This window comes from Erythrolamprus reginae, chromosome 9 (genome assembly GCF_031021105.1).
Source record: "Erythrolamprus reginae isolate rEryReg1 chromosome 9, rEryReg1.hap1, whole genome shotgun sequence".
Taxonomy (NCBI): Eukaryota; Metazoa; Chordata; class Lepidosauria; order Squamata; family Dipsadidae; genus Erythrolamprus; species Erythrolamprus reginae.
The window spans coordinates 23,989,103-24,014,674 of record NC_091958.1 but is presented as its reverse complement, the minus strand read 5'-3'; the positions used below and the strand labels follow the sequence as shown (position 1 = coordinate 24,014,674).

At 43.2% G+C, this 25,572-nt stretch overlaps 1 protein-coding gene across 1 annotated transcript in view; it reads left to right on the top strand.

Annotated features, from left to right (window-relative positions):
- Positions 1-509: 509 nt before the first annotated feature.
- Positions 510-25,572, top strand: part of NUP93 (nucleoporin 93) — a 160,871-nt gene continuing 135,808 nt past the window's right edge. The window contains exons 1-3 of the mRNA XM_070760494.1: positions 510-634; positions 18,540-18,746; positions 22,207-22,324. Of these exons, the coding sequence (XP_070616595.1) occupies positions 18,568-18,746; positions 22,207-22,324 (297 nt within the window). The 5' untranslated portion in view covers positions 510-634; positions 18,540-18,567. The remainder of the gene's footprint in view (positions 635-18,539; positions 18,747-22,206; positions 22,325-25,572) is intronic.

The window sequence follows — 25,572 nt, the reverse complement described above, 5'->3', positions numbered from 1 at the left end:
AAAGTGATGGTGTTCAGGAAAAAGCTGTTCTTGTGTCTAGTTGTTCTAGTGTGCAGTGCTCCAAAGCAATGGCATCGTTTTGAGGGTGGGAGTTGAAACAATTTATATCCAGGACGTGAGGGGACTGTACATTTTTGGTCTGACTTCAATGCAAGTTTTATTCTTCCTTTTTTGCAGATGAGTTTTTCACCATTTACCACCCCGCTCCCTTCCTCCCCCCCACCCCTGGATTTTTCCTGGCCACCGCATTGGAAATTGTACGGCCTTCTGTTTCCATAGCAACGAAGACTTGCTTAGCCGTGATTTAGAGAAGCGTCTCACGGCCGCCACCCAGATCTCATTCTGCCCCTACGCCGGGATAAGAACGCGAAAGAAAGATCCACGTGAAGGAAAGAACGAAAAACCAAGCATTCCCCATGTTAAACCAGTCTCATTTTTATTTCGTATTATTCCTGCGCCCTATTTTTCCCCCGCCACCCCTTCTTCTCCAACGTCATAAGGGCGTGAGCGGGGCCCGCTTGGCGCGCCTCCGCAAGGGCTGATGGGAGAAGCCGGATTCTCCACCAATAGTCGCGCGCGGCGGGCAGCTGCGCGCTGTCGACGTGAGAGCGCCGCCGGCGGAACGAGGGGCACGGTAAGTGTGGCCACGCCGAGGTTTAGAACACGCGGCTTTTTCGGCGAGCCTGTTGGCTCATCTTCCCTCGGGCTTCCCGGAATGCCCTAGCTCGAGGCGTCCCTTGGGTGTGTGTGTCCGTTTTTATTTTCCTTTCTGCGAGGCAGCTTCTTTTGGACTTCAACTCCCAGAATTCAATAGGCGGCAAAGTCAATGGCTGAGCCCTGCAGGGAATTCTGGGATGTGAAGTCCAAAAAAAAAAGCATATGGAGGAAAAAGGCGGCGTGGGTTGGATTTTGCCTGCCACACGAACAAGCAGCCCCGCTTTTTAATTTTGCTGGGACCCCTCCTCACGCCAAAGCAGATGCCCGACACCCCCAGAGGCTTTTTTCTCTTGGGAATCCCAGAAGCAGGGAGGGGACCTTTCCTGGTACCCGGGAATGGAGGTTTTAATTTGGGCTAATATTTCGCCTGACTTTTGTCCTCTGGCTAAGTAGCATTTAAAACATCCTTTATCAAACTTGGCAAATTTAAGATATGTGAATTGCCTTTTAAAAAAATTGTATTAAGTTTATGCATTTATTTATTTATTTGATTTCTATGCCGCCCTTTGGCGACTCGGGGCAGCTTACAACATGTTAGAAATCTTACATAAAACTATATACTAAAAAATATACACTTAAAAGAATACATTTAAATGTATTCTTACATTTAAATTTATATACATTTACATAGTAATTCTAGATCATAACCATAATGACATCCAGCAGGTCTAAACAGAAAGGCAAACAAAAAATAAAAAAGGAAAGAAAAAACAGGAAAGAGAAAACACACACACACACACACACAAAATGGAAAAACCAGAAACATGCTGTCGATCTTGACAGCCTGCCCTTTTTCTCTTAGTTTATTTTGCGGTGCTAGATATCCACAGTTTACATTCGATTTTATTTAAAACCCATCTCTTCAATTCCCTTCGTATTATCTCCTCTATTAAAGTTTGTTTATGTCATCTTACTTCTTTTAATTATTCTCCATCTTTATTTTTTTTACAAACATTTACTTAAGACATGTGAATTGTTAATTTCCGGAATTTCCCAGCCAGCATAGCATAGTTGGGGAATTCTGGGAGTTGAAGTCTGCGTGTTTGAAAATTGCCAAATTTGAGAAACTGTGATTTCGAAGAAAAACATCCTTACCTTATAGGTCCATTCTGCTGTTATTGGCTATGATAGTATTATTTTGGGTCCAAGTCCCATTAAATTCAGTGAACCTCTTTTCTGATCCATAGGTTTGTGCTATAGAATCCTTAAGTATACAGTATTGTAATTGGTGGACCTCTGCTCCCTGGATTTCCACAAATTCTAATTTAAGTTGGTATCCACTATCGGTGTTTATATGTCGCCTTGATTTGTACCGACAAATCAGGCCACTGTATATATCAGGAGTCTCCAAACATGGCAACTTTTAAGACTTGTGGACTGGCTGGAGAATTCTGGGAGTTGAAGTCCACAAGTCTTAAAATTGCCAAGTTGAAGACCTCTGGTATATATACATTTGTCAAGAATCGTGAGGTACAACAGTTAATGATTGTCATAGGGGTCAAATAAGCAATCAGGGAACAATCAGTATTAATAAAAATCTTAAGGATACCAGCAACAAATTACAGTCTTACAGTCATAAATGGTTGGAGATGGGTGATAGGAATGATGAAAAAACTATTAGTAATAATAGTGCAGACTTAATAGTTTGACAGTATTGATGGGATAATTATGACATGTAAGAATAGAATAATTGCTATGCTTCTTTGAATGTATAGTTTTTCTAGCTAGCCTTCATTTTCTAGCTAGCCTGGTAAATGTGTGTATGATTTCATTTATGTTTCAGTCCTAAACATCTGCCTAATGAATAAGGACTACACTGCAAATCTGCAGACCCCTATAAACTTAATGTTCATTTTGGAAAAGAACTTTAAAAAAGACTGGATCAGGGCTAAGCCTCTCCAATTTGGTATTTATTTATTTATTTATTGGATTTGTATGCCGCCCCTCTCCGGAGACTCGGGGCAGCTAACAGCAACAATAAAGCAGTGTACAATAGTACTCTGATGTTAGAAACAATAAAAAACCCATTAATATAAAAAACCAAACATACATACATACATACCATGCATAGAATACTTTCCCCCATACTGTACTGGTGAAGTTGAGCCTTGAGAGCCAGAATTTTTGTGTACAACACACAACTAATGTAATTAATAATTGATGCAATGACTCCACTTTTTGTGAGTTAACAGAATAAAATGATCCATAAATGAACTATGCAGATTGGATTGGTAGAGTGGTTAGCCTTAAATGTGGTTGGCTGATTTGTGGTTCTGAATGTTGTGAGAATACAGCATCCTAAAGGTGCTAAAATGATCGAGATTTTGAAGTAGTATCACCTGGGTAAAGTCCATCTTTATAGGTTGAAACCTCCCAATGTGATTCTGGGAGAGACATTGTTCATTCTAACCAAGTTCAGGATTTTGGAGGTTTTTGAGTATGGGTGGGAAAGTCGTACAATGTACGGATATGTGATAGAAACTGAACTGATAATTTTCTTCTATACCAGAAGACCTTCATAAAACATTTTTGCAGAAATATGTTTTGTACATTGTGATGATTGCTGGAATAAAAAATTCATTTTCCAATATTTTGATAGGATTGTTTCTCTGCGAGAGCTGGGTTCTTTCTGTTCACATGCCTTTGTTGTCTAATATTGCCCACTTTATTCATTAAGAAGCTTTTAACATTGTTTTTAGAACAATTAACATTGTTTTTATTTGAATTCTCTTGGACTGTAAAGAATATAGATTTGCTCTTATTAATGCATGAAGACCTCCGTGGTTAGGAGATGCAGAGTTTCAGAAAACAGTACATGGGATCAACACTATTTTCCTTCTTTCTGTGCAGCTTCAGAAATTAGCACATGGGACCAATGGGCCATTTTTCTTCTTCCCAGGCACTGGGCTACGCATTTGAGTTACATTTAAAAAAAAACTGCTTGGGCTTGTTTGCATTGCAAATACGCATCGACCGCTGGCAATACGTGTCCACTAGGTAGGCCTGCATTGCAGAGCTGAACCCTGATGAATCCTAAATTGTGTGGGGAATACGTAGTGCTTAATAGAATGTCTATCTTCCTTTTTCATCATGGCAAACTGGTTGGTTGGTTGGTTGGTATGTGTCAGAGGTGGGTTCCTACCAGTTTTAAGCAGTTCTTTAGAACCGTTAGTAAACATCACGGAACTGGTTCTGTCAGTGCTGGTTCATGGGCGGTCTCATCTTGAATTGTGCTTCTGTGCATGCCATGATTTACAGAAGTCCTAATCGGTAAATAAAAGCCAGTTTATTTTTTTGTTTTTTTAGGAACGCTCCAATGAATAATTTTGTGCTAGAGCTTTGATGGCGAACCTATGACACATGTGCCACAGGTGGCATGCGAAGCCATATCGGGGGGCATGGAGGCATTGCCCTATGTCGGTTCCAGCATGCATGTGCGCACCTGGCCAACTGATTTTTGGCCTTCAGGAGGACTGGGGGGAGGGCAAAAATGGCCTCCCCAGGCTTCAGGAAAGCCTCTGGAGCCTGTTGGTGGTGAAAAATGGACCCACGGGACTACCAGAGTGAACGTGGGCCATTTTTTTCCTATCCACAGGCTTCAAGAAAAGCCTTCTAAAGTCTGGAGAGGGTGAAAAATGGCCCAACGGGCCTACCAGAAACATTTCTGAGTTACCGGCAGGCCCATTGGGCCCATTTTTTATCATTCACAGGCTCTGGAGGCTTTCCTAAAGCCTTTGGATGGACAAAAACGGCCCAAAGGACATACTGGAAGTCCAGAGGCTTCAGTGAGGGTTGCGCACATGCGCGGAGCAGCAGCGGGGGATTGTGCTTAGATGCATGAGGGGAGGTCATTGCATTATGGGTGTAGCTGCACACATGAACACTACCATGCATGCATACTCCCTTTTGGCACCTGAGCAAAAAGAAGATTTAGCATCACTGGCTGGATGCATGCAACAATTAGTGACAGATCGTCTTTAAAAAAATAAATAAATTAAATAACCCCCCCCCCCCCCCAAACAACCTAGCTTTACTCAGATTTTGGATCCGTATTTCGATTGGCATTCGGGTTCTTTCTTTCTCTGCCCTTCTCTCTCTCTCTCTCTGCTGCTGCGGTTTTCCTCAAATCTCCTGGCCTGATGACTCTGCTAATCTTCCCTAGGCTGAACTCGCATCAAGAGTCTGTCTGCAGTCTCTTGAATGCAGTAAACTGCCCCCCCCCCACCTCATTGTAAAGATTCCAAGTCTCTGCACTGATGGTCTGGAAAATATTTGAAAGCTGTCCCTTTCAAAGAGGGGGCTGCATTTCTCGATCAGCTGGGGGAATAAACAGCCATTAAGACAAGAGGAAAATGTTCTCTGGAAACAATAGAAACTGAATTTGTCGGCTGCGTCACCACGCCCTCCTTTTCCTAATTCATTCCTGCCTTTTTTCAAGTCAACATGCTTTACACAGAGAGTCCTTGACTTACAACGGTTCCTTTACTGACTGCTCAAAGTAACAACGGCAGTGAAAAAAGTGACTTGTGATCGTTTTTCACACTTAATGATCGTTGCAGCATCTCCGTGTTCACATGATCAACATTCAGGTACTTGGCAACTAACCCCTACTTATGACCATGGCAGTGTTCCGGTGTCATGTGACCCCCTTCTTCTGACAAGCAAGTCCATGGGAGAAGCCTGATTCACTTAACAATGGCATTACCAATTTAACTGCTGTGATTCACGTAACAACAGTGGCAAGAAAAGTCATAAAATGGGCAAAACTCATTTAAAAACTGTTTTGCCTAGCAACATACCGTATTTTTCAGAACATAAGACGCACCTTAGTTTTGAGGGAGGAAAATAGGGATAAAAATCTGCCTACCAGGTATTCATCTGGCTAGTGTCCTTAGTCTGGTCAGCTTCAGCACATTATTTTATCCCTTGGTTAGGACTGAAAAAAACCCTTTTTCGGAGCAAGTAGAAATGAAAACAAGCCTGCAAAGACTTAGGGCTGGAAAAAAACTTTCAGAGGGAGTAGGAATGAAAAAAATCCTGCAAGCCAGAAAGATCGTTAGCACCTCACTAGGGCTGGGAAGAAAAACTACCTTCAAAGTATAAGACACACCCAAATTTTCAGCTTAGTTATGGGGGGGGGGGGTGTACATTTTATATTCTGAAAAATATGGTAAATTTTGGGTTCAATTATCATAAATTGTATTATAGATAAAATATTTCTGTTATTTTAAATCTTATACTGACGCATATCAAAAAATTTTAAGCCCTACATAACTTAAAAAAAAACCTGTTTAAAAGAATTGGCTCTTTGGAGCTTTCCTAACAAATAGATTCTGGTCTTTGATGGGGAAGTGAGGCATTTTCAAGTAGGTAATGGCATTTCTAGTACCGTCATGCAGGTTTGAGCAGTGATTGGTACCCTGTTCAAAAAGTAATAGCAATTCCATTTTTACAGGTTGGAAACTCATAGGCTGCACATGCCCAGGTAGCTGATATCCAGCTCAGTTCACATTCACACTTAACATCTGTAGGGTGCAGGGCCTCCTATTTGGATTGGGGGGGAGGGGATTGGACTAGATGATCTGCAAGGCCCCTTCCAACTTTGTCTAATCTAATCTGATCTAATTAATATAGCTGCTTGTAGTTCTGTGCATTTCTAGGAATATGCTCACCAATCCATGCCCAGGTTTATTGTTTAGTCTCGTGGAAGACAACATGTTATCCTAACATCAAAGAATCAGTTGAGAATGTGGTACGGCCTTCCTGCTCCCCTGCACGTAATAACAGACCTACTGGATGAGATCAAAAGCCATCTTAGATCAGCATCTTATTTCTCACATGACAGACTGGTGCTTGCAAGCATTAAATCAAGATAATACTCTACTTCCACCATTGTTTCCCTGTAATTTATATTTCGAGTGACGTTACAAAGCTGGAAAATAATATTGGGTCTCGGGTTTCTGACTTCAGAATTTATGTGAAAAGTACTGTATTTTTCAGAATATAAAGTGCACTATATAAGACAAACCTTAGTTTGGGGGGAGGAAAATAGGGGGAAAAAATCTACCTACCAGGAATTCATGTGGCTAATGTCCTTAATCTGGTCAGCTTCAGCACATCATTTTATCCCTGGTTAGGGCTGGGAAAAATACCTTTTTAGGAGGGAACAGCGATGAAAACAAGCCTGCAAAGACTTAGGGCTGGAAAAAAAATTATTTGGAGGGAGTAGGAATGAAAAAACCCTGCAAGCCGGGAAGATCGTTAGCATCTCGTTAGTGCTGGGAAAAAAGGGCTTTGGAAAAGCTACATTTGGAGTATAAGACGCACCCAAATTGTCAGCCTCTTTTAGGGGACAAAAAGGTGCATCTTATACTCTGAAAAATGTGGTATCTTGGGCACCCCTCCTAAACTAATATATGAAGAAGTTTACATATAAATATATTTGGAGACTCCATGATACACAGTTATGAACTCTGTTATTTTAAAATAAGAGGTAGATGTACTTTGGAAGCAAGTAATCTCCAAAGTTCAAACCAACTTTTTATTTATAGTAACCCAATCATTTTCTTTTATTTAAGTAATTTTTTAAAGACAAAATTGTTTGAATATATTCTTCTTAACTACCCGGACGGTGTCAATTTAGTTTTGAATATTTGCCACACCGATTTCTCTGTGCTGCTTTAATGACTGCAATCAAGAGTTTTCATTTGATTTATACTAACAATTTAATTCTATTACTCTTTCCTCATGAATCATGTTTCCAATACTACAGATAAAGCAGGAGGTGGGATAATTGTGGGATGCGCATAAAATGTTCTGAGGATGTTGATTGTATTGCTGCTCTGTCCATTTTAATTTTGCTTCCAAGTGTACCTGAGGGCAGAAGGGCATCCTAAAATACTAATTTACATTGAAAAGTGATTTAATTCTGCCTTTTCAGGCTGCTGGAGATTATTGGGTTGAAATTTGGTTACAAAGAATCAAACAGTGACAAAATAATTTTCTGCTTGTTTTCAATTGACAACACAATAACAACCTATGCTGATAGAAAGCTTTTAGATAGGCTCAATAAACCTCGAAGAAGGATAGTCAATTAAACAGACATATGGGGGAAGCCAGCAATGACCCACTCCTTAAATCATTCTCTCCTAGAACACTTTAAAAAAAAAAACCTTGACTCCATCTCAGAACTTGGTGAGCCTTTGAGTTAATTTATATTTGTGTATTTATGGAACCTGATCCTGCTTGCTAGGAACACAATGCATTAAAAAAAAGGTTATTAGTTCAATGCTCCCTGTCCCGATTTGGTGCCTGAATTAAATCTCCTGCAGTTTGCCTGTTCATAGACTGATGTGCCAACTAATATGTTATTGACCTAAAGTACTCTACAATATAATGATAATCCGCTGTTAAAATACAACATTGTGTTTGCCAAAATTTATCTTTATTTTGTGTTGGATACAGGTTACAGGCTTGACTAGTTATTTTTTTATGATTAAAAGCCCACCATGAAAACTAATTTTAATTGATTTCTGTTTGTTTATTATCCCCCCCTTTATTTTTTATATAAATACTGGCAGGCCTTGAGTTACAACCACAGTTGAGCCAAAACCCACTGTTGCTAAGCAAAATATTTCTTAAGTGATCTTTTGCCCCATTTTACAACTTTTTTTATTTGCCACAGTTGTTAAGTGAATCACTGAAGTTGTTAAGGTAGTAACCCGGTTGTTAAGTGAATCTGGCTTCCCCATTAACTTGTCAGAAGGTTGCAAAAGGTGATCACATGATCCCGGGACATTGCAACCATCATAAATACGAGTCAGTTACCAAATACAGTGGTACCTCTACTTCTGAACTGAATTCGTTCTGTGACCAGGTTCTTAAGTAGAAAAGTTTCTAAGAAGAAGAAATTTTCCCCATAGGAATCAATGTAAAAGCAAATAATGTGTGTGGTTGGGGAAACCACAGGGAGGGTGGAGGCCCCGTTTTCTCCCAGGAGATTCCTAGAGAGGCCCCATGGAGGTTTCTCCCTGCCTTTTCCGGCCCTGTTTCCTCCCAGGAGATTCCTAGAGAGGCCCCACGGAGGCTTCTCCCTGCCTTTTCCGGCCCTGTTTCCTCCCAGGAGATTCCTAGAGAGGCCCCACGGAGGCTTCTCCCTGCCTTTTCCGGCCCTGTTTCCTGCCAGGAGATTCCTAGAGAGGCCCCATGGAGGTTTCTCCCTGCCTTTTTCGGTTACAGTTTTTGAGGTTTGGGTTTGTAAGTGGAAAATGGTTCTTGAGAAGAGGCAAAAAAAAATTGAACACCTGGTTCTTATCTAGAAATGTTCATAAGTAGAGGCGTTTGTAGGTAGAGGTACCAATGTATCTGAATTTTGATCACTTGTAAAGGCAGTCCTCAACTTATAACAGTTTGCTTAGTCACTGTTTGAAGTTACAAGGGCACTGAAAAAAGTTTTTCACACTTAACAACATTTGCAGCATTTACATTCAGATGCTTGACAGCTGACTCACATTTATGACGGTTGTGTGATCCCTTTTTTGTAACCTTCTGGTCAATGGGCAAGCCAGATTCACTTAACAACCACTTGCCTCATTTAACAACTGCAGTGATCTGCTTAACGTTCCAAAACAGTCATAACATGGGGCAAAGGTCGCCCTTACAAATTTTTCTCACTTACCAACCTAAATTCTGCGCTCAATTGTAGTTGTAAGCAGAGGACTACCTGTATTCAAAGTGTGGCCTTACTAAGTCAAGTCTCTGCAAAGGGGTACTTTTGCAAAGTCCCGCTTTGGAACTTCACGGGAATGTATATATGCGGTCGCTAAACAAAGCAGTTGCAAATCCAACTGCAGTTGGATCAGTGTGCAGGCAGCCGAGTCTCAGCTACCCTACAGTCTCCCAAATCCCAAATCTTGACATTTGCTGGCTTAATCGTTCCAGCTTCCACTGTAATTTGGCCAATTTGCAGCCGTTTCCCAGGGGGGCCTTTTTAAAAAAGCCAGCGAGGAACTGCCCCGGCAGAAGCACAGCCCCAGCAGAAGCACAGCCCCGGCAGAAGCACAGCCCCGGCAGAAGCACAGCCCCGGCAGAAGCACACCCCGAAGTGTGCGCTGTCCTTGTGCCTTTTTTTGGGGTTGCTGTCTGTTGTCTTCTCTTGCTTGATGCAAAGTTTGCTGCTGTGGAGCCGCTGTCGTTCCAGCACGGTGGCAGGGAATGAAAAAATAAAAACAAAATAAAATAAAAAGAGAACGAATCGGATCAAAGCGGCATCTGCCATTCTTGCAGTCACAGAGACGCACTGCTGCTTCCAAAATTGGCAGGCGCAACCTTAATCGGAGCTGCTTTGGACACTGCCTGCCAGCAGAGGCTGTTGCTCTTTGCCAGAGGAGGGGAAGCGGCTTGCCACGGAGACGCTGAACTTTACTGCATTGCAGGGCATAAAAACGCTTTTTTCTCCATGGCTGGGCTCGCCTCCCTGGCTTTCTGTCTCCACCGCACATGCTGTTTATTGGCTTATCGAAGGCTGGTGGTGGTTAATGCTTCAAAGGATGCTGGCTTGCCTTGAGGGGAAGATTCATGCGATCTCCGTTAACTTGGCGCCGGCCTGATCTTTGCAGTTGGATGTCTGTGTGACAGTTCTGGGAAGGAATACTATGTTTTGCCTTCCCCCTTGAACAAAATAACCTGTCGCGGAAAACAGAGGGCTTTTTTAGTTTGCGCAACATAAGCCGTGTACGTTCCCTTAAAAGTCCAAAAGAGGTTCTTTGTAAAGTACCATTTTATGAAGCTTTAGTGCAGTGTTTCCCAACCTTGGCAACTTGAAGATATTTGGACTTCAACTCCCAGAATTCCCCAGCCAGCGAATGCTGGCTGGGGAATTCTGAGAGTTGAAGTCCAGATATCTTCAAGTTGCCAAGGTTGGGAAACACTGCTTTAGTGAGACCCCGCTTCTGTTCCCCGCAATATGGAAAACATTCTGAGGTTCTGGCAAAAGAGTGCAGAGAAGAGCAACAAAACTGATTAGCGGGGGCTGAACAGTTGCTGGCATTGGGTATGTCCGGTCCAGGGGTGAGTTCCGCTTACCTTCATCACTGGTTCACATTACGACGTTTTGTGCAAAGGCGGGCATCCCCTGGTGTGCATTTACTTTTGCGCATACTCGGAAGGTGTTTCAGCCTGAAAAACAGCTGAGGAACTGCTCAGCTGTGCTTTGGGTGAAGAAATACAATAATAAAAATCATAATAATCATCATAATAATAACAACAACAGAGTTGGAAGGGATCTTGGAGGTCTTCTAGTCCAACCCGCTGCTTAGGCTGCAAACCCTACACCAATTCAGACAAATGGTTATCCAACATCTTCTTAAAAGCTTCCAATGTTTCCAGTGAAAGCTTTCTAGTAAAAGCTTCCATTCCCAACTTCTGGAGGCAAGATGTTTCACTGATTAATTGTTCTAACTGTCAGGAAATTTCTCCTTGTTTAATTTCCATTCATTGTTTCTTGTTCTACCCTCAGGGGCTTTGGAGAATAGTTTGACTCCCTCTTCTTTGTGGCAACCCCTGAGATATTGAAACACTGTTATTTGAGGGGCTTCTACAGAGACAAAGGGGTCAAACTATTATCCAAAACATCAAAAGGCAAAACGAGAAACAATGGATGGCAACTAACCAAGGAGAGAAGCAAACCTAGGACTAAGGAGAAATTTCTTAATGGTGAGAGCCGTCAACCAATAGAACAACTTGCCTTCGGAAGTTGTGGGTGCTCCAACACTGGAGGCTTTCAAAAAGAGATTGGACATCCATTTTTCTGAAAAGGTGGAGGGTCTTCCATTCGGGCGAGGGTTGGACTGGAAGACCTCCAAAATCCCTTCCGACTCTTTATTATCCAGCACATAGATGTACTGGACCCAGTAAGCAGATGGCAGATTTCTATAGAGTTCCCTGCCAGGGAAGGGCCGTGCCAACCAGAGATACAGAGCTGTTTTTACATTTATTGCAGTAATATCCATTATCTTTAGCAGATGACTTTTCGACCATTCCTGTGGTTTGCTGTTACAACAATGAGCTTTGGGCTCCTATGCTCCTGGCCACATATCTTTGCTATGCAAATTTTGGGTGGAAAGCTGAAGAAAATCCTCTTGAGTTTGAGATACAAATATATTATCGACAGTTTCATGTTTGTGTTTACCTAAACATTATTTGCTTAATGTGTGTGTGCGTGTGTGTGTGTTGACCTGAATTGAGCCCAAAATTTCTGTTGCTGAGACAGTTGTTAATTGAGTTTTGCCCCATTTTAACACTTTCTTGCCTTAGTCGTTAAGTGAATCGCTGCAGTTGTTCAGTTAGTAACCCAGTTGCCAAGAGCCTCGGTGGTGTAGTGGTTAGAGTGCAGTACTGCAAGCTACTTCTGCTGATCACTGGCTGCCAGCAGTTTGGCAGATCAAATCTCAGTAGGTTCAAGATTGACTCAGCTTTACATCCTTCCGAGGTGGATAAAATGAAGACCCAGATTGTTGGGGACAAATAGGCTGACTCTCTGTAAACTGCTTAGAGAGGGCTATAAAGCACTGGGAAGTGGTATAACAATGTTGCTTGGCGGGGCCCAGGGGAAGAGCCTTCTCTGTGGCGGCCCCGGCCGTCTGGAACCAATTCCCCCCAGAGATTAGAATTGCCCCCATCCTCCTTGCCTTTCGTAAGCTGCTTAAAACCCACCTCTGTCGCCAGGCATGGGGGAATTAAGATACGCTTTGCCCCTAGGCCTTTACAATTTTATGCATGGTATGTCTGTATGTATGACTGGTTTTTATAATAATGGGTTTTTAACTGTTTTTAGTATTGGATTATTGTTATATGCTGTTTTATTACTGTTGTTAGCCGCCCCGAGTCTGCGGAGAGGGGCGGCATACAAATCCAATAAATAAATAAATAAACAAACAAACAAACAAACAAACAAACATTTAAATGCTATTTTTATCTGACTTCCCCATTGATTTTGCTTGCCAGAAGGATGCAAAAGAGGATTTCGTGACCCTGGGACATTGCAATGGTCATAAATATGAATCCGTTGCTAAGCGTCTGAATTTTGATTACGTGACCCTGGGGATGCTCCAATGGTCATAAGTGTGAAAAACGATCATGTCACCTTTTCCAGTTGCCGTTGTAAGTTCAAATCCTTCGTTGTAAAAACCAAGCCGTGCACATCGGACTTGAGAACGCAGAACGCAGACTTGGTATGGAAGAAAGAGATCCAGAAAACATTGTCCCTAAATCTAGATTAAATAGGCACCCAAAACTAAGAACAACACAGTTAAACTTCTCGGAGAAGTTTCTTTCTTGCCATTCACCCACAGACCGGAATCTTGCCAGACTAAAGCACACTCTGCATAACTCTCAGATAAATACTGCGAACATTTAGGGAGGATCCCTTCTTGGTTTCTTTCCTGCAGCTCAGCTGCCAGATTCCACCACATTCATTCCCAACGCTTGTTCGTTTTTTTGGATGTGAAGGAATGTTGTTGTTAAAAAGGAGTTTTATACCCATCGCTTACCACTTTTGTCTGACTTGTCAAATATGCTTGCGCGGTTCCCAATCTACTCGTGCAATGTTTTCCAAAACACAATGGAGGAGAGAGGCTGGCTGGAACGCCTTGGGAATTCTTCAAGATTTGTCAAATTAGACCCAACTTCACATGACAATAAAACATCGCCGAGAAGACAGCGGGGAATCGGAAGGGGAAAAAAGTAAATCTATGGCGCTGTTAGGAGGCTGGCTTGGTGAAAATAAAAGCCTCGTAAATTTGGCTTTTAAAGCACTTAGCAGATTGCTGCTTGTTCGGCACAGCGGCTTCTTCCCCGAGCGTACTTTGAAACGACTCCTACGCAGGAATAGATGTGAAAAGCGTTAATTTTGGAATGGAAAACCCCTGGCGGATTTTCTAGAAGAAATTGTGATTGGATTACTTAAATTTCTGGCCAAACTTTTTGTCTGCCAGTCTTTCCTCAAATATCATAAGAATTTCAGGCATAGCTGAACTAGCTTTTAAATGAGCTTTGGAACTTGGGAAATGGAAACCAAATAGGACATCCCCTGATAATAAGTCCAATTGGGCTTTTGAGTGCTTGGCAATAAGGCCAAGTGCTTATTTCAGGGTTCAAAAAAATATAAGGCAGGGTCTTATTTTCAGGGAAATTCATTCCCCCCTCTCTCGTCCCCTCCCTTCCCCCTCTCTCTCCTATTTCCTTCAAAATAAGACATCCCCTGAATAAGCCCAGTCGGGCTTTTGAGCTCATGGCAATAAGGTCAAGCGCTTATTTCATGGTTCAAAAAAATATAAGACGGTCATATTTTCGGAGAAACAGGTAGGTTGTAACATTTCTGATCTGTCTGGATCAGACATGGATGCCTAAAGGTAAATACAGATAGTCCTCAACTTACAACCCAGATTTCTGTTACTAAGCAGACAGTTGTTAAACGGGTTTTGGTCCATTTTATGACATTTCTTGTCATGTTTACCGTTTACCGAATTGCTGCTGTTATTAAGTTAGTAATGTGATTGTTAAGTGAATTTGCCTTCCCATGGACTTTTCTTGTCAGAAAGTCGCAAAATGTTTGGTTAGTCCAGTGGTAATTCCAGTGGAGTTATATGCTGGGGTGGGGTGGGGGCAGGCAATCATGATTTTAAGACCCTTAAATGGTTCATGGCTATAAAAAGGTTGGGAGCCACTGGGCTAATCTAAAAAAAGAAGAATTGGGGGCAACATGATAGTAGCATTCCAGTATTTGAGGGGCTGCCACAAACATAGAAATACAGTATAGAAACATAGAAGACTGATGGCAGAAAAAGACCTCATGGTCCATCTAGTCTGCCCTTATACTATTTTCTGTATTTTATCTTACAATGGATATATGTTTATCCCAGGCATGTTTAAATTCGGTTACTGTGGATTTACCAACCACGTCTGCTGGAAGTTTGTTCCAAGGATCTACTACTCTTTCAGTAAAATAATATTTCCTCATGTTGCCTTTGATCTTTCCCCCAATTAACTTTAGATTGTGTCCCCTTGTTATTAAGTTAGTAATGTGATTGTTAAGTGAGTTTGCCTTCAAAGAAGGGGTGTGTGTCAAATTATTTTCCAAAGCACCAGAAGGCTGGACAAGAAACAATAGTTGTAAACTAATCAAAGAGAGAAGTAACTTGGAATTAAGAAGAAACTGCCTAACAGGAAGAATCATTTACCAGTCGATCAGCTTGCCTTCAGAAATGGTGCGCGATCCATCACTGGAGGTTTTTAAGAAGAGTCTGGACAGTCACTTGTCTGGAGTGGTATAAGTTCTCCAGCTTGAACAGGGGACTGGACTAGATGACCTCCAAGGTCCCTTGCAGCTTCCATTCTGTTCTGTTCTGTTCTACTCTACTCTACTCTACACTTTACACTCTACACTCTTCCCTTCTCTTCTATCCCCCCCCCCCCCCATTCCATATGACACTGCAGGGATAGGCAAAGTTGGCCCTTCTATGACTTGTGGACTTCAACTCCCAGAATTCCTGAGCCAATCATGCTAGCTCAGGAATTCTGGGAGCCAAAGTCCACGTGTCACAGAAGAGCCAACTTTGCCTACCCCTGCACTAGAGCATTCTACCGTCATATATGCCAGTCACCAAGTGTCTGAATTTTGATTGGGTGACCACAGAGATGCTGCAGTGGTCGTAAATGTGACAAACAGTCATAAGTCCCCTTATCAGTGCTGTTGTAACTTGGAACAGTCACTAAACAAATGATTGTAAGTTGAGGATTACTTGTATGAAAAACCCACCAATTCTACCCCATCCCCTCACGTATGTAGAGCAAACTCAAAAGTCCCTAGGTGTGGGTGCTAAAAAAAGAGGCAGAATCAGCTGTTATACCCATGATGGTGAACCTGTGGCACGTATGCCAGAAGTGGCATGCAGATCCCTCTCTGCTGGCACGCGCGCCGTTGCTCCAGATCACATCTCCATGGCATTTCTTTTGTGAGCTTCTTTTTCCCTGCAAATGATGAAACAAAAGATCAAGAAAGAAAAAGAACTTGCCACGCTCCTGGTATTGGGATGCTCTGCCTCCCGCAGGTCAGCAGGTCTTCGGTGTCTGCTGTACATACGCGTATACTTATTATTATTATTATTTATTGGATTTGTATGCCGCCCCTCCCCGGAGACTCGGGGCGGCTAACAGCAATAATAAAACAGCATATAATAATAATCCAATACTAAAAACAGTTAAAAACCCATTATATAAAAACCAAACATACATACAGACATACCATGCATAAAATTGTAAAGGCCTAGGGGGAAAGAGTATCTCAATTCCCCCATGCCTGGCGGCAGAGGTGGGTTTTAAGCAGCTTACGAAAGGCAAGGAGAGTGGGGGCAATTCTAATCTCTGGGGGGAGTTGGTTGCAGAGGGCCGGGGCCGCCACAGAGAAGGCTCTTCCCCGGGTCCCGCCAAGCGACATTGTTTAGTTGACGGGGTCCGGAGAAGACCCACTCTGTGGGACCTAACTGGTTGCTGGGATTCGTGCAGCAGAAGGCGGTCCCTTGCACATGTGTTTGTTCATGTTCATGCATGGTGTGTGTTTGTATGTGTGCAGGTCCCCGTGCTCACACCTTTGTGTCCAGAGGTGGGTTGTAACTTACCTTGCTGCCGGTTTGCTTCCTCGTGCACCATGTGGCCACGCCTCACGGGCACATGTGCAAAGCACACATGTGCATGCGCAGTGGCAAAAAATGAAAAAAAAAAATCAGAAAACAGTAAAATGCCAAAAACAAGATGGCAATAGCATGCACAGTGTCAGAAACTTGGCTTCTGGGCATGCGCAGAAGAAAAAAAAACCAAGAGGGGGGATCTTAATAAAAAAAAAAATCCAAAAAGAATTCAAATTAAGAGATGGTGGTGCCCATCAATGAGAACCGGTTCTGTGACATCATTGTGACATCACCAGTAGGTCCTTCCTGGTTCGCGTGAAATGGGAGGAACCCACCTCTGTTGGTGTCTAAAAGTTTTGCCATCACTGTGTTATATACCTTTAATGTCGGTTGACTCTTGAATTTGTACCGTTTTATAACATGCCGATATATCTTAGTTTGCTTTTGAGTCATTTACTTAATATATTTATATATTGCTTATATAATAAGGAGCATGCAAAAGCCTAAATCCTATTGCTATTTTGGATATTTTGGGGGGAATTAAAGATTTAAATACAAAACTCTCTTTTACCTTGAGTGGCAAATGGTTTCTAGGTGCACTTCTGAAACGTACCTTAAATATCACAAAATATAATAAGGTGGCCTTATCTTTGCATCCAGACCTGAGCAGTTCCATTATTTAGTTCGTAGCTCTCCTTCCATTGATCCTTCATTGGCGCTGGATTTCTGTGAGTGCCATTCATTAAAGTGTGGCTGCATGCCAGCAAAGCAGACTTGTAGAGAAAATTCTTGGCAGCCTGGGAGATAATTTGATTGGTGAAGCTGGTCTCCATCCTTTCTATTCTGTTTCTGGGTGATGCAGCATTGGGGTTGTTAAAAGCAGACAAACCTTATTGCCTTCCTTGACAATAAAGGGGCTCCATTAGTGGATCAAGGAAATGCTCTGGATATGCTTATACAGTGGTACCTCTACTTCCGAACTGAATTTGTTCCGTGACCAGGTTCTTAAGTAGAAAAGTTTGTAAGAAGAAGCAATTTTTCCCATAGGAATCAATGTAAAAGCAAATAATGCGTGTGATTGGGGAAACCACAGGGAAAGTGGAGGCCCTGTTTCCTCCCAGGAGATTCCTAGAGAGGTCCCATGGAGGTGTCTCTCCGCCTTTTCCGGCCCTGTTTCCTCCCAGGAGATTCCTAGAGAGGCCCCATGGAGGCTTCTCCCTGCCTTTTCCGGCCTTGTTTCTTCCCAGGAGATTCCTAGAGAGGCCACACGGAGGCTTCTCCCTGTCTTTTCTGGTTACAGTTTCGGAGGCTCAGGTTTGTAAGTAGAGAATGGTTCTTGAGAAGAGGCAAAAAAATCTTGAACACCCGGTTCTTATCTATAAAAGTTCGTAGGTAGAGGTACCACTATACTTTGATTTCAATAAGGAATTTGATAGAGTAGACAGTAGCCTTATCCTTGGTAAGCTAAGTAGAACAACATAGGATAGACAGTACCACCACAAATGAATTCACTACACCCACCATGTGCAGGTAGTCTTCAACTTAACAACTGTTTATGTAGTGACAATTCACTAAAAAAGTGACTTATGGCTGTTTTTCACACTTAGGACCTTTGCAACATCCCCATGGGCATGTGATCAAAAGTCAGGCACTTGGCAGCTAACTCATATTTATGACGGTTGCAGTGTTCCAGGATTATGTGATCCCATTTTGCGACCGTCTTGACAATGGGGAAACAAGATTCACTTAACAACTATGTTTCTAACTTAACAACTGCAGGGATTCACTTAACAACTGTAATACGAAAGGTCATGAAACAGGGCAAAATTTACTCAACATTTAAAATCCAAATAATAAATAAATATGCATATTTGTATATTGTTTTATGGACATGCTGTGAGCCGCCCCTAGTCCCCGGAGAAGGATGGCATTCAAATCAAATCAAATCAAATCAAATCAATAAATAACGTTCATCAGATTGGGCATAACATCTGCCTTCCTTAGCAATGGAAACTCTGGTCCCAATTGTCATAACTTGAGGATTTGCTGCAATTAGAAAAGGTAGAGCAGATCAGCGATTGTCTTTTCCGTCTGACCTGACTTGACCATAACGCCTCTTCTTTCCGCTTGCTCCTCTAGGCCTCCCGCGTAGCATCCAGGCCTGCAGATGGATGCCGAAGGGTTTGGTGAGCTGCTGCAGCAGGCAGAGCAACTAGCAGCCGAGACCGAAGGTATCGCGGAGCTTCCTCACGTCGAGCGCAACCTCCAGGAGATCCAACAGGCAGGGGAGCGCTTGCGTTCCCGGACCCTGACCCGCACCTCACAAGAAACAGCAGACGTCAAGGCGTAAGTCTCCGGGTTGCTTAAAACAGTAATGGTAAAAACCGCAATGCATGCACAGCTCCAGGTGGCGAGCGGGTGGGTGTCCCCCCGTGAGATTATGCTTCTGTGCATGTGCAGGAAGCAAAATTTTGTGAGAGAGGATGCGCATGAAAGAGATTTTGGTGGTTTTCCGTGTCTTTTTGCTTACAAATCAACAAAATCTTACGTGCCCATGCATCTTCTCACAATATTTTCTTCCTGCTCATGTGCAGAAGCCAAATCTTGCTCCGACACACACGTTTGTTCGCTGGTCACCCGGAGCTATGCGCGCATCAGCACCAGTAGCAATGGTAAGTTGGAAGTCCTGCCTGGCTTAAAACCTCTGTAAGTGGCTGTTAGGTTTGCATTGATGGGGAGCAAAGCAAAGGAGAAAGAACTCGGGCAGGGGTGTCAAACTTAAGGCCCACAGCCTGCGGGATGCTTACTTTTGGCCCACAGGGCTGCCTTAGAAACAGGACCGAGGAGAACCTGTGTACCATTTCTGCTGTGCCCAACTTTAATTTTTTTCCTGGAGCCCCCAACTTCTTTATCCTCCTCAGAGAAGGTCTGCAACTTGGGAGTCCTCCTTGATCCACAGCTGAGCCCAGAACAACACCTCTCAACTGTGGCAAGGGGGGCGTTTGCACAGGTTCGCCTTGTGCACCAGTTGCAGCCCTATTTGGAGAGGGAGTCTCTTCTCACAGTCACTCACGCCCTCATCACCTCTTGGCTTGATTACTGCAATGCTCTCTACATGGGGCTGCCTTTAAAGAACATTCGAAAACTGCAGTTAGTCCAAAACACAGCTGCATGAGCTATCATGGGCCTTCCGTGGTATTCCCATGTGTCACCATCACTCTGCGAGGTGCATTGGCTACCGATTGGTCTCCGAACGCAATTTCAAGTGTTGGTTATTACCTGTAAAGCCCTACATCGCTTAGGACAAAATTACTTACGGGATCGTCTACTGCCTCACGCATCCCAGGGGCCAGTTAGAGCCTACAGAGTCGGCCTTCCCCAGGTTCCATCAGTCAGGCAGTGTCGTCTCTGCGGGACCTGGGCGAAGGGCCTTCTCTGTGGTGGCCCTTTGGAACCAACTCCCTCCAGAGATTTACACCACCCCCACTCTTCTGGCCTTTTGTAAGGCTCTAAAAACACACTTCTGCTGGCAGGCCTGGGGCTGTTGAGCATCCATATACTGCTCTGGCCGAGTGAATGAGTGTGACGGGTTTCTTCTAAGTTGAATGGTTTTAATTTTGGGGTATTTATATTAAATTTTATATTGGGTCTCTCACAAAATGTCTCACACATTTTGTATTTTTGTATTGATTTTATTATATAAGTCACCCTGAGTCCATTGGGCGGCCCAGAAATCCAATTAGACAGACAGACAGACAGACAGACAGACAGACAAATAACTCTCACCACTACATCATTCTGTTTATGTCAGCTTATATCCTTTTCGGCTGTTGGCGAAAGAGCAACAAATTTCCCTCAGGGAAATTTCTTAGAAGTTCTCTCCTGATTGAAATAATTTCTAAACCAGATTTTCTTTCATTGGATTGAATGGGAATCAGTAGAAGGAAAATGCAAGAAAGAAGGAAGGAAAGAAAGAAAGAATGAAAGAAAGAAAGAAAATAAAAGGAAAAGAAAGAAGGAAAGAAAGAAGAGGAAGGAAGGAAGGAAAAAAGAAGAGGAAGGAAGGAAGGAGGAAAGAAAGAAAGAAAGAAGGAAAGAAAGAAGAGGGAGGAAGGAAAGAAAGAGAGAAAGAAAGAAAGAAAGAAAGAAAGAAAGAAAGAAAGAAAGAAAAAGAAGATGGCTGCCGAAACAATGTTATGTCCGACTCAAATACTGTATAGTCACATTTTGGGAAACATGTGCAGGCTGTTAATCTGCAGATGTTGAAAAATATTTTAGAAGTCTTATCAACACCGTTCAACTGAGGGTTTTGTTGCTTGACGGTCCTGCAAGCAAAAGTTGTTTATTGAAATGTTTATTTCAATCCAAGGTTTTGTAGACGTTCCTAGGTAAAGAAAAAAGCTACTTTTTCTACTTACAGCCACAAATTGGAGCCAAAGTTGCTAAGATAGGTGGTCATTAAGTGAGTCACACCCAATCATGCCACCTCACACCCAATCATTGCCAAGGTTGTTAAGTGAATCATTAGAGTTGTTAAAGGATAACGTCCAGTTGTTAAGCGAATCTGGTTTCCTGCATTGATTCTGCTGGTTGGAAGCTCGCTGGGAAGATTTGCAAATATGATCCCAGGATGCTGCAGCTGTCCTAAATATATGTGCCCTGATTTTGATCATGTGGCCGTGGGGGATACTGCAGCAGTCGTAGATGTGAGGACCAGTTGTAGGTCACTCTTTTCAATGCCCTTATCACTCCCAATGTTTGTAAGCCAAAGGCTACTTTGCTAATCTCTAGGTTTAAATTTTGCTTTTGGGAAGAAATGACGCTGTTTATTATTTGAAGAATGTTGGGTAGGTGTACCTAGATAGACTCATGTAACTCCAGCACTCTATGACCTGCACTGGCTTCTTATTGGTCTCTGGACGCAATTCAAGGTGTTGGTTATCATCTATAAAGCCCTACATGGCATAGGATCAGATTACCTGCGGGACCATCTTCTGCCTCATACATCCCAGCGGCTAATAAGAGCCCACAGAGTCGGCCTTCTCCAGGTCCCGTCAGCCAAGCAATGTCACCTGGTGGGCCTGCAGGGAATGGCCTTCTCTGTGGTGGCTCCAGTTCTATAGAACCAACTTCCTCCGGAGATTCGCATGGCCCCCCACCCTCATGTCCTTTCAAAAGGTCTTAAAAACACGGCTCTGCCGGCATGCTTGGGGCCATTGAGTGTTACACTCTTCTCTGCCCAGTAGCTATGAATGCATGAAATATGGATGTTTATTATTGGGGTTTTTACATTGTACAGTGATACCTCGTCTTATGAACCCCTCTTCATGCGAACTTTTCGTGATATGAACCCAGTGCTTAAGATTTTTTTGCCTCTTCTTCCGAACTATTTTCACCTTACGAACCCGAGCTTTCATTTTTGCTGGTGCTGCTTTGAATCCCAGCAAGGGGAGCCGCAGGGGAATCCCTGTGCTTCGGCTGACAACGGAAGTCCGGAGGCAGGGCATCCCAGCGGTGCAAGGCAAAAGGGATGGGGTTTTACGCATTATTTGCTTTTACATTGCTTCCTATGGGGAAAATTGGTTCATTTTACAAACTTTTCATCTTACGAACCTGGTCAGGGAACGAATTAAGTTTGTAAGACGAGGTATCACTGTATTTTCATAATTGTATTTATTTGTGTCCTTCCTGTAAGCCGCCCCGAGTCCGCTTGGAGAAGGGCGGCCTATAAATTTAACAGAATAAAATGAAATATTTCTGTATCTTTAATCTGTTTTTTTTTTCTTTTTAAAAATCTGTCTTCCAGGTCAGTCCTTCTCGGATCCAGAGGGCTCGATATATCCCACATATCTCAGCGCTTGGAAAGCTTGAGTGCTGCGACAACATTCGAACCTCTAGAGCCTGTGAAAGACACAGATATACAGGTCAGGGCCATACGTGACACAAGTATGTTCACGGAACTCGAAGAATTTGGCAATGCTTTACGTGTGCGGGTGCCCTAGTAAACATGCTTGTTTTCTTGTTCAAGAGAGAGAGGCTGCCAGGAATGGGGAGAAGGCCCTTAGATGCTTGCGAGCAGAGGTGGGCTGCTAAGGTGGAACGGTGACATGTGCTCGCCCCCGTGGCTCTGTATGCTAGCGGAGTCCAGCGCAATTATGCTACTGCAGCTGGGCTACTGCAGCCTGTGGCGCCCTTGCGTGTCCGTGCGTGATTTTGCTCCCTGCCCAGGTGCAGTAGCATAATAGCGCTGGACTCCGCTAGTGGTCAGAGCCACAGCGGCGAACACACGTCACCGTTCCATCTTAGCAGCCCATCTCCTCTCATGAGTAAAAGCTTGCACTCTGCATCGAATGCTTAAGTGTCTTGACGGTTCAGTTATTGGCCTCCTCTTCGTGCATGTCATTGTTGAAAGACTTCTACATCTTTGGCTTGTTTACTTACTGAAAGAGCTGGTGCACGCTCGAAGGACAACACTGCAGTCATCTCAATTTATAGAGTGTGTAGACTTTCTGCACTTGGTTTTTGGGTTTCTTCTAGGTGAAACTTTAAGGCAGGGGTGAAATGCTCCCGGTTCGCTCGTGCCTGTCAGTCATCGGAGATCCGGTCGCGAAGGGAGTGCGAGGCTCCGCCCACCTTCCTGGAGGCCGCCATTTGGGTTCCTTTATCCTCTGCACATGCGCAAAGCATTCTGTGCATGCGGAGAGGGTAAAACAACCCAAATGGTGGCATCCATGCAAGTGGGCTGAGTCTCACACTCTCTTCGCGACCGGCTCTCCAATGACTGACCGGCACGAGCGAGCCCGGAGCATTTCACCCCTGCTTTAAGGGGAGGGCTGTAACTCAGTAATAAACTGCATATTTTCTTATAATAAATTCTGAGTTTGATTCCAGAGTTCTGCCAGGATTAACTGGGTTGCAATTCTGCTGCTGTTCAGCAACTGGCTTCCAGCTCTTGTGCTTTGCAATCTACAAATTATGGGTTGGGTGGGTGTGTTATTTGTAGGGTGCAGACACCCCCAGGCCCTGATGAACGATTGATTTAACTCGGTCTAAGGCAGGACCTTACATTTCTTTGTTCGGCTGTGACAATCAGGGTTCCTCTTCCTAAATTTTAGCATAAACTCTTGAGTATTTCAGAGATTGAATTTTCAGTATGATTAAACCGGAAGCTTGTAACCTTATGTTGCTTGCCTTTGCTGATTCGGATTTTTTTACGCCTTTTCTGTCTGTCTCAGTGCCGTATAATGGTAGGTGAGATGGTTTTATCAATTATCCTTTCACCTTGTAATGGAAGATGAGTTGTATCGTATCCCGGGCATCCTTGTTTATTTTTATTTTTCTGCATATCAGCAACTGACATCCTTGTTTTTAAAAACCGGTATAATTGTATTGCAAGTAGTCCTCGACTTACAACCCCAGTGGAAACCCAGGTTTTTTTGTTGCTATGCGAGACATGCGTTAAGCGAGCTTTCCCTAAGCCACTTTTTTCAGTTCAATTTTGAACAGTCACTAACTGAACTGTTGTAAGTCAAGGACCATTTATATAACTATATGAATTTAATTATTTCACTTTGATATTTAGAGTTTCTACATTATTATTATTATTATTATTATTATTATTATTATTATTATTATTATTATTAATTGATTGATTAGCCCAGCGCTTCCCAATCTTGGCAACTTGAAGATATCTGGACTTCAACTCCCAGAATTCCCCAGCCAGCATTCGATATATATATATACATATCTGACATATATACAGTATAGGCCATATCAGTGTACATGGTTCAAACAACGTATTACCGATAAAATTGAGAGTTTCTACATTCTAGGAACTGATAAAATTTTGGTGGGTTTCTAAGAGCGTGAACTTTCAGCTCTGCAGGCGGCAATTTGTGTATTTTTGCCATTAGGAAAAAAAAAAATGAACCCACAGACGATACCAAGGAGTTCTTCCAACCTCATTGCTGTTGTAATAATTAGCGGGGCGTCTTTTTCTCCGAAACGGCTTTTTAAAGCTTTAGGTTTTAGTGCTGATGAAGGGGCCATGCCAGTTGATGTCTTAATTTTGTGAATTATTTAGTAGTAATAACACTTAGGTGATTGATAGAATAAGAGGAAAATAACGGCGGAGATGTCTCCCTTCGGATCGTGTAATTGATTCGGGGCCTGGGGCGGGCGATTCCCGTTACGTTTGGAAAAAAAGAGAACGATGCCTTATTATATCAGACCAGGGACTCATCCCATCCTCAACGGAGAGACTTCTGGAGGAGTTGCAAGGAAAATGAGGGGGGTGTCTGACTCTGTTGGAGGTCTTCTAAGTAAGCATAAGGCTGGGCATTTCTGAGAGATCCTTTGGGGGTGGTGGGAGCATATGTAGCTTCCTCTCGTAAAATGGCTGCTATGGCAGACAGTGTTATTTCGTTTATTTCAGAAGACCAGATTGTCCTCCCCCCCCCTTCTCTCTCCCCCTCTCTTTCTCTTTTCTCAGTGCCCTTTTACATGTTCCCTCTTTCGCCCCGAACAGCTTAGCTCTGGCTTTTATCCTCCCAGGCAGAAATGCTTACAAAAAGCTGGAACCAAATCACTAATATATATTTTTAAATTCTTAAGGACGCAGGTGCGATTTCAGCCAGCCGTGAATGATAAAGTTGGAAGAGGCCAGAAGGGTCATCTAAGTTAGGGGGTCTCCAACCTAGATAATTTTAAGACTCATGGACCAACTCCCAGAGTTCCTCAGCCAGCCATGAATGATGGAGTTGGAAGAGGCCAGAAGGGTCATCTAAGTCAGGGGTCTCCAACCTAGGCAATTTTAAGACTCATGGACCAACTCCCAGAATTCCTCAGCCAGCCATGAATGATAGAGTTGGAAGAGGCCAGAAGGGTCATCTAAGTCAGGGGTCTCCAACCTAGGCAATTTTAAGACTCATGGACCAACTCCCAGAGTTCCTCAGCCAGCCATGAATGATGGAGTTGGAAGAGGCCAGAAGGGTCATCTAAGTCAGGGGTCTCCAACCTAGGCAATTTTAAGACTCATGGACCAACTCCCAGAATTCCTCAGCCAGCCATGAATGATAGAGTTGGAAGAGGCCAGAAGGGTAATCTAAGTCAAGGGTCTTCAACCTAGGCCACTTTAAGACTCATGGACTTCAACTCCCGGAATTCCTCGGCC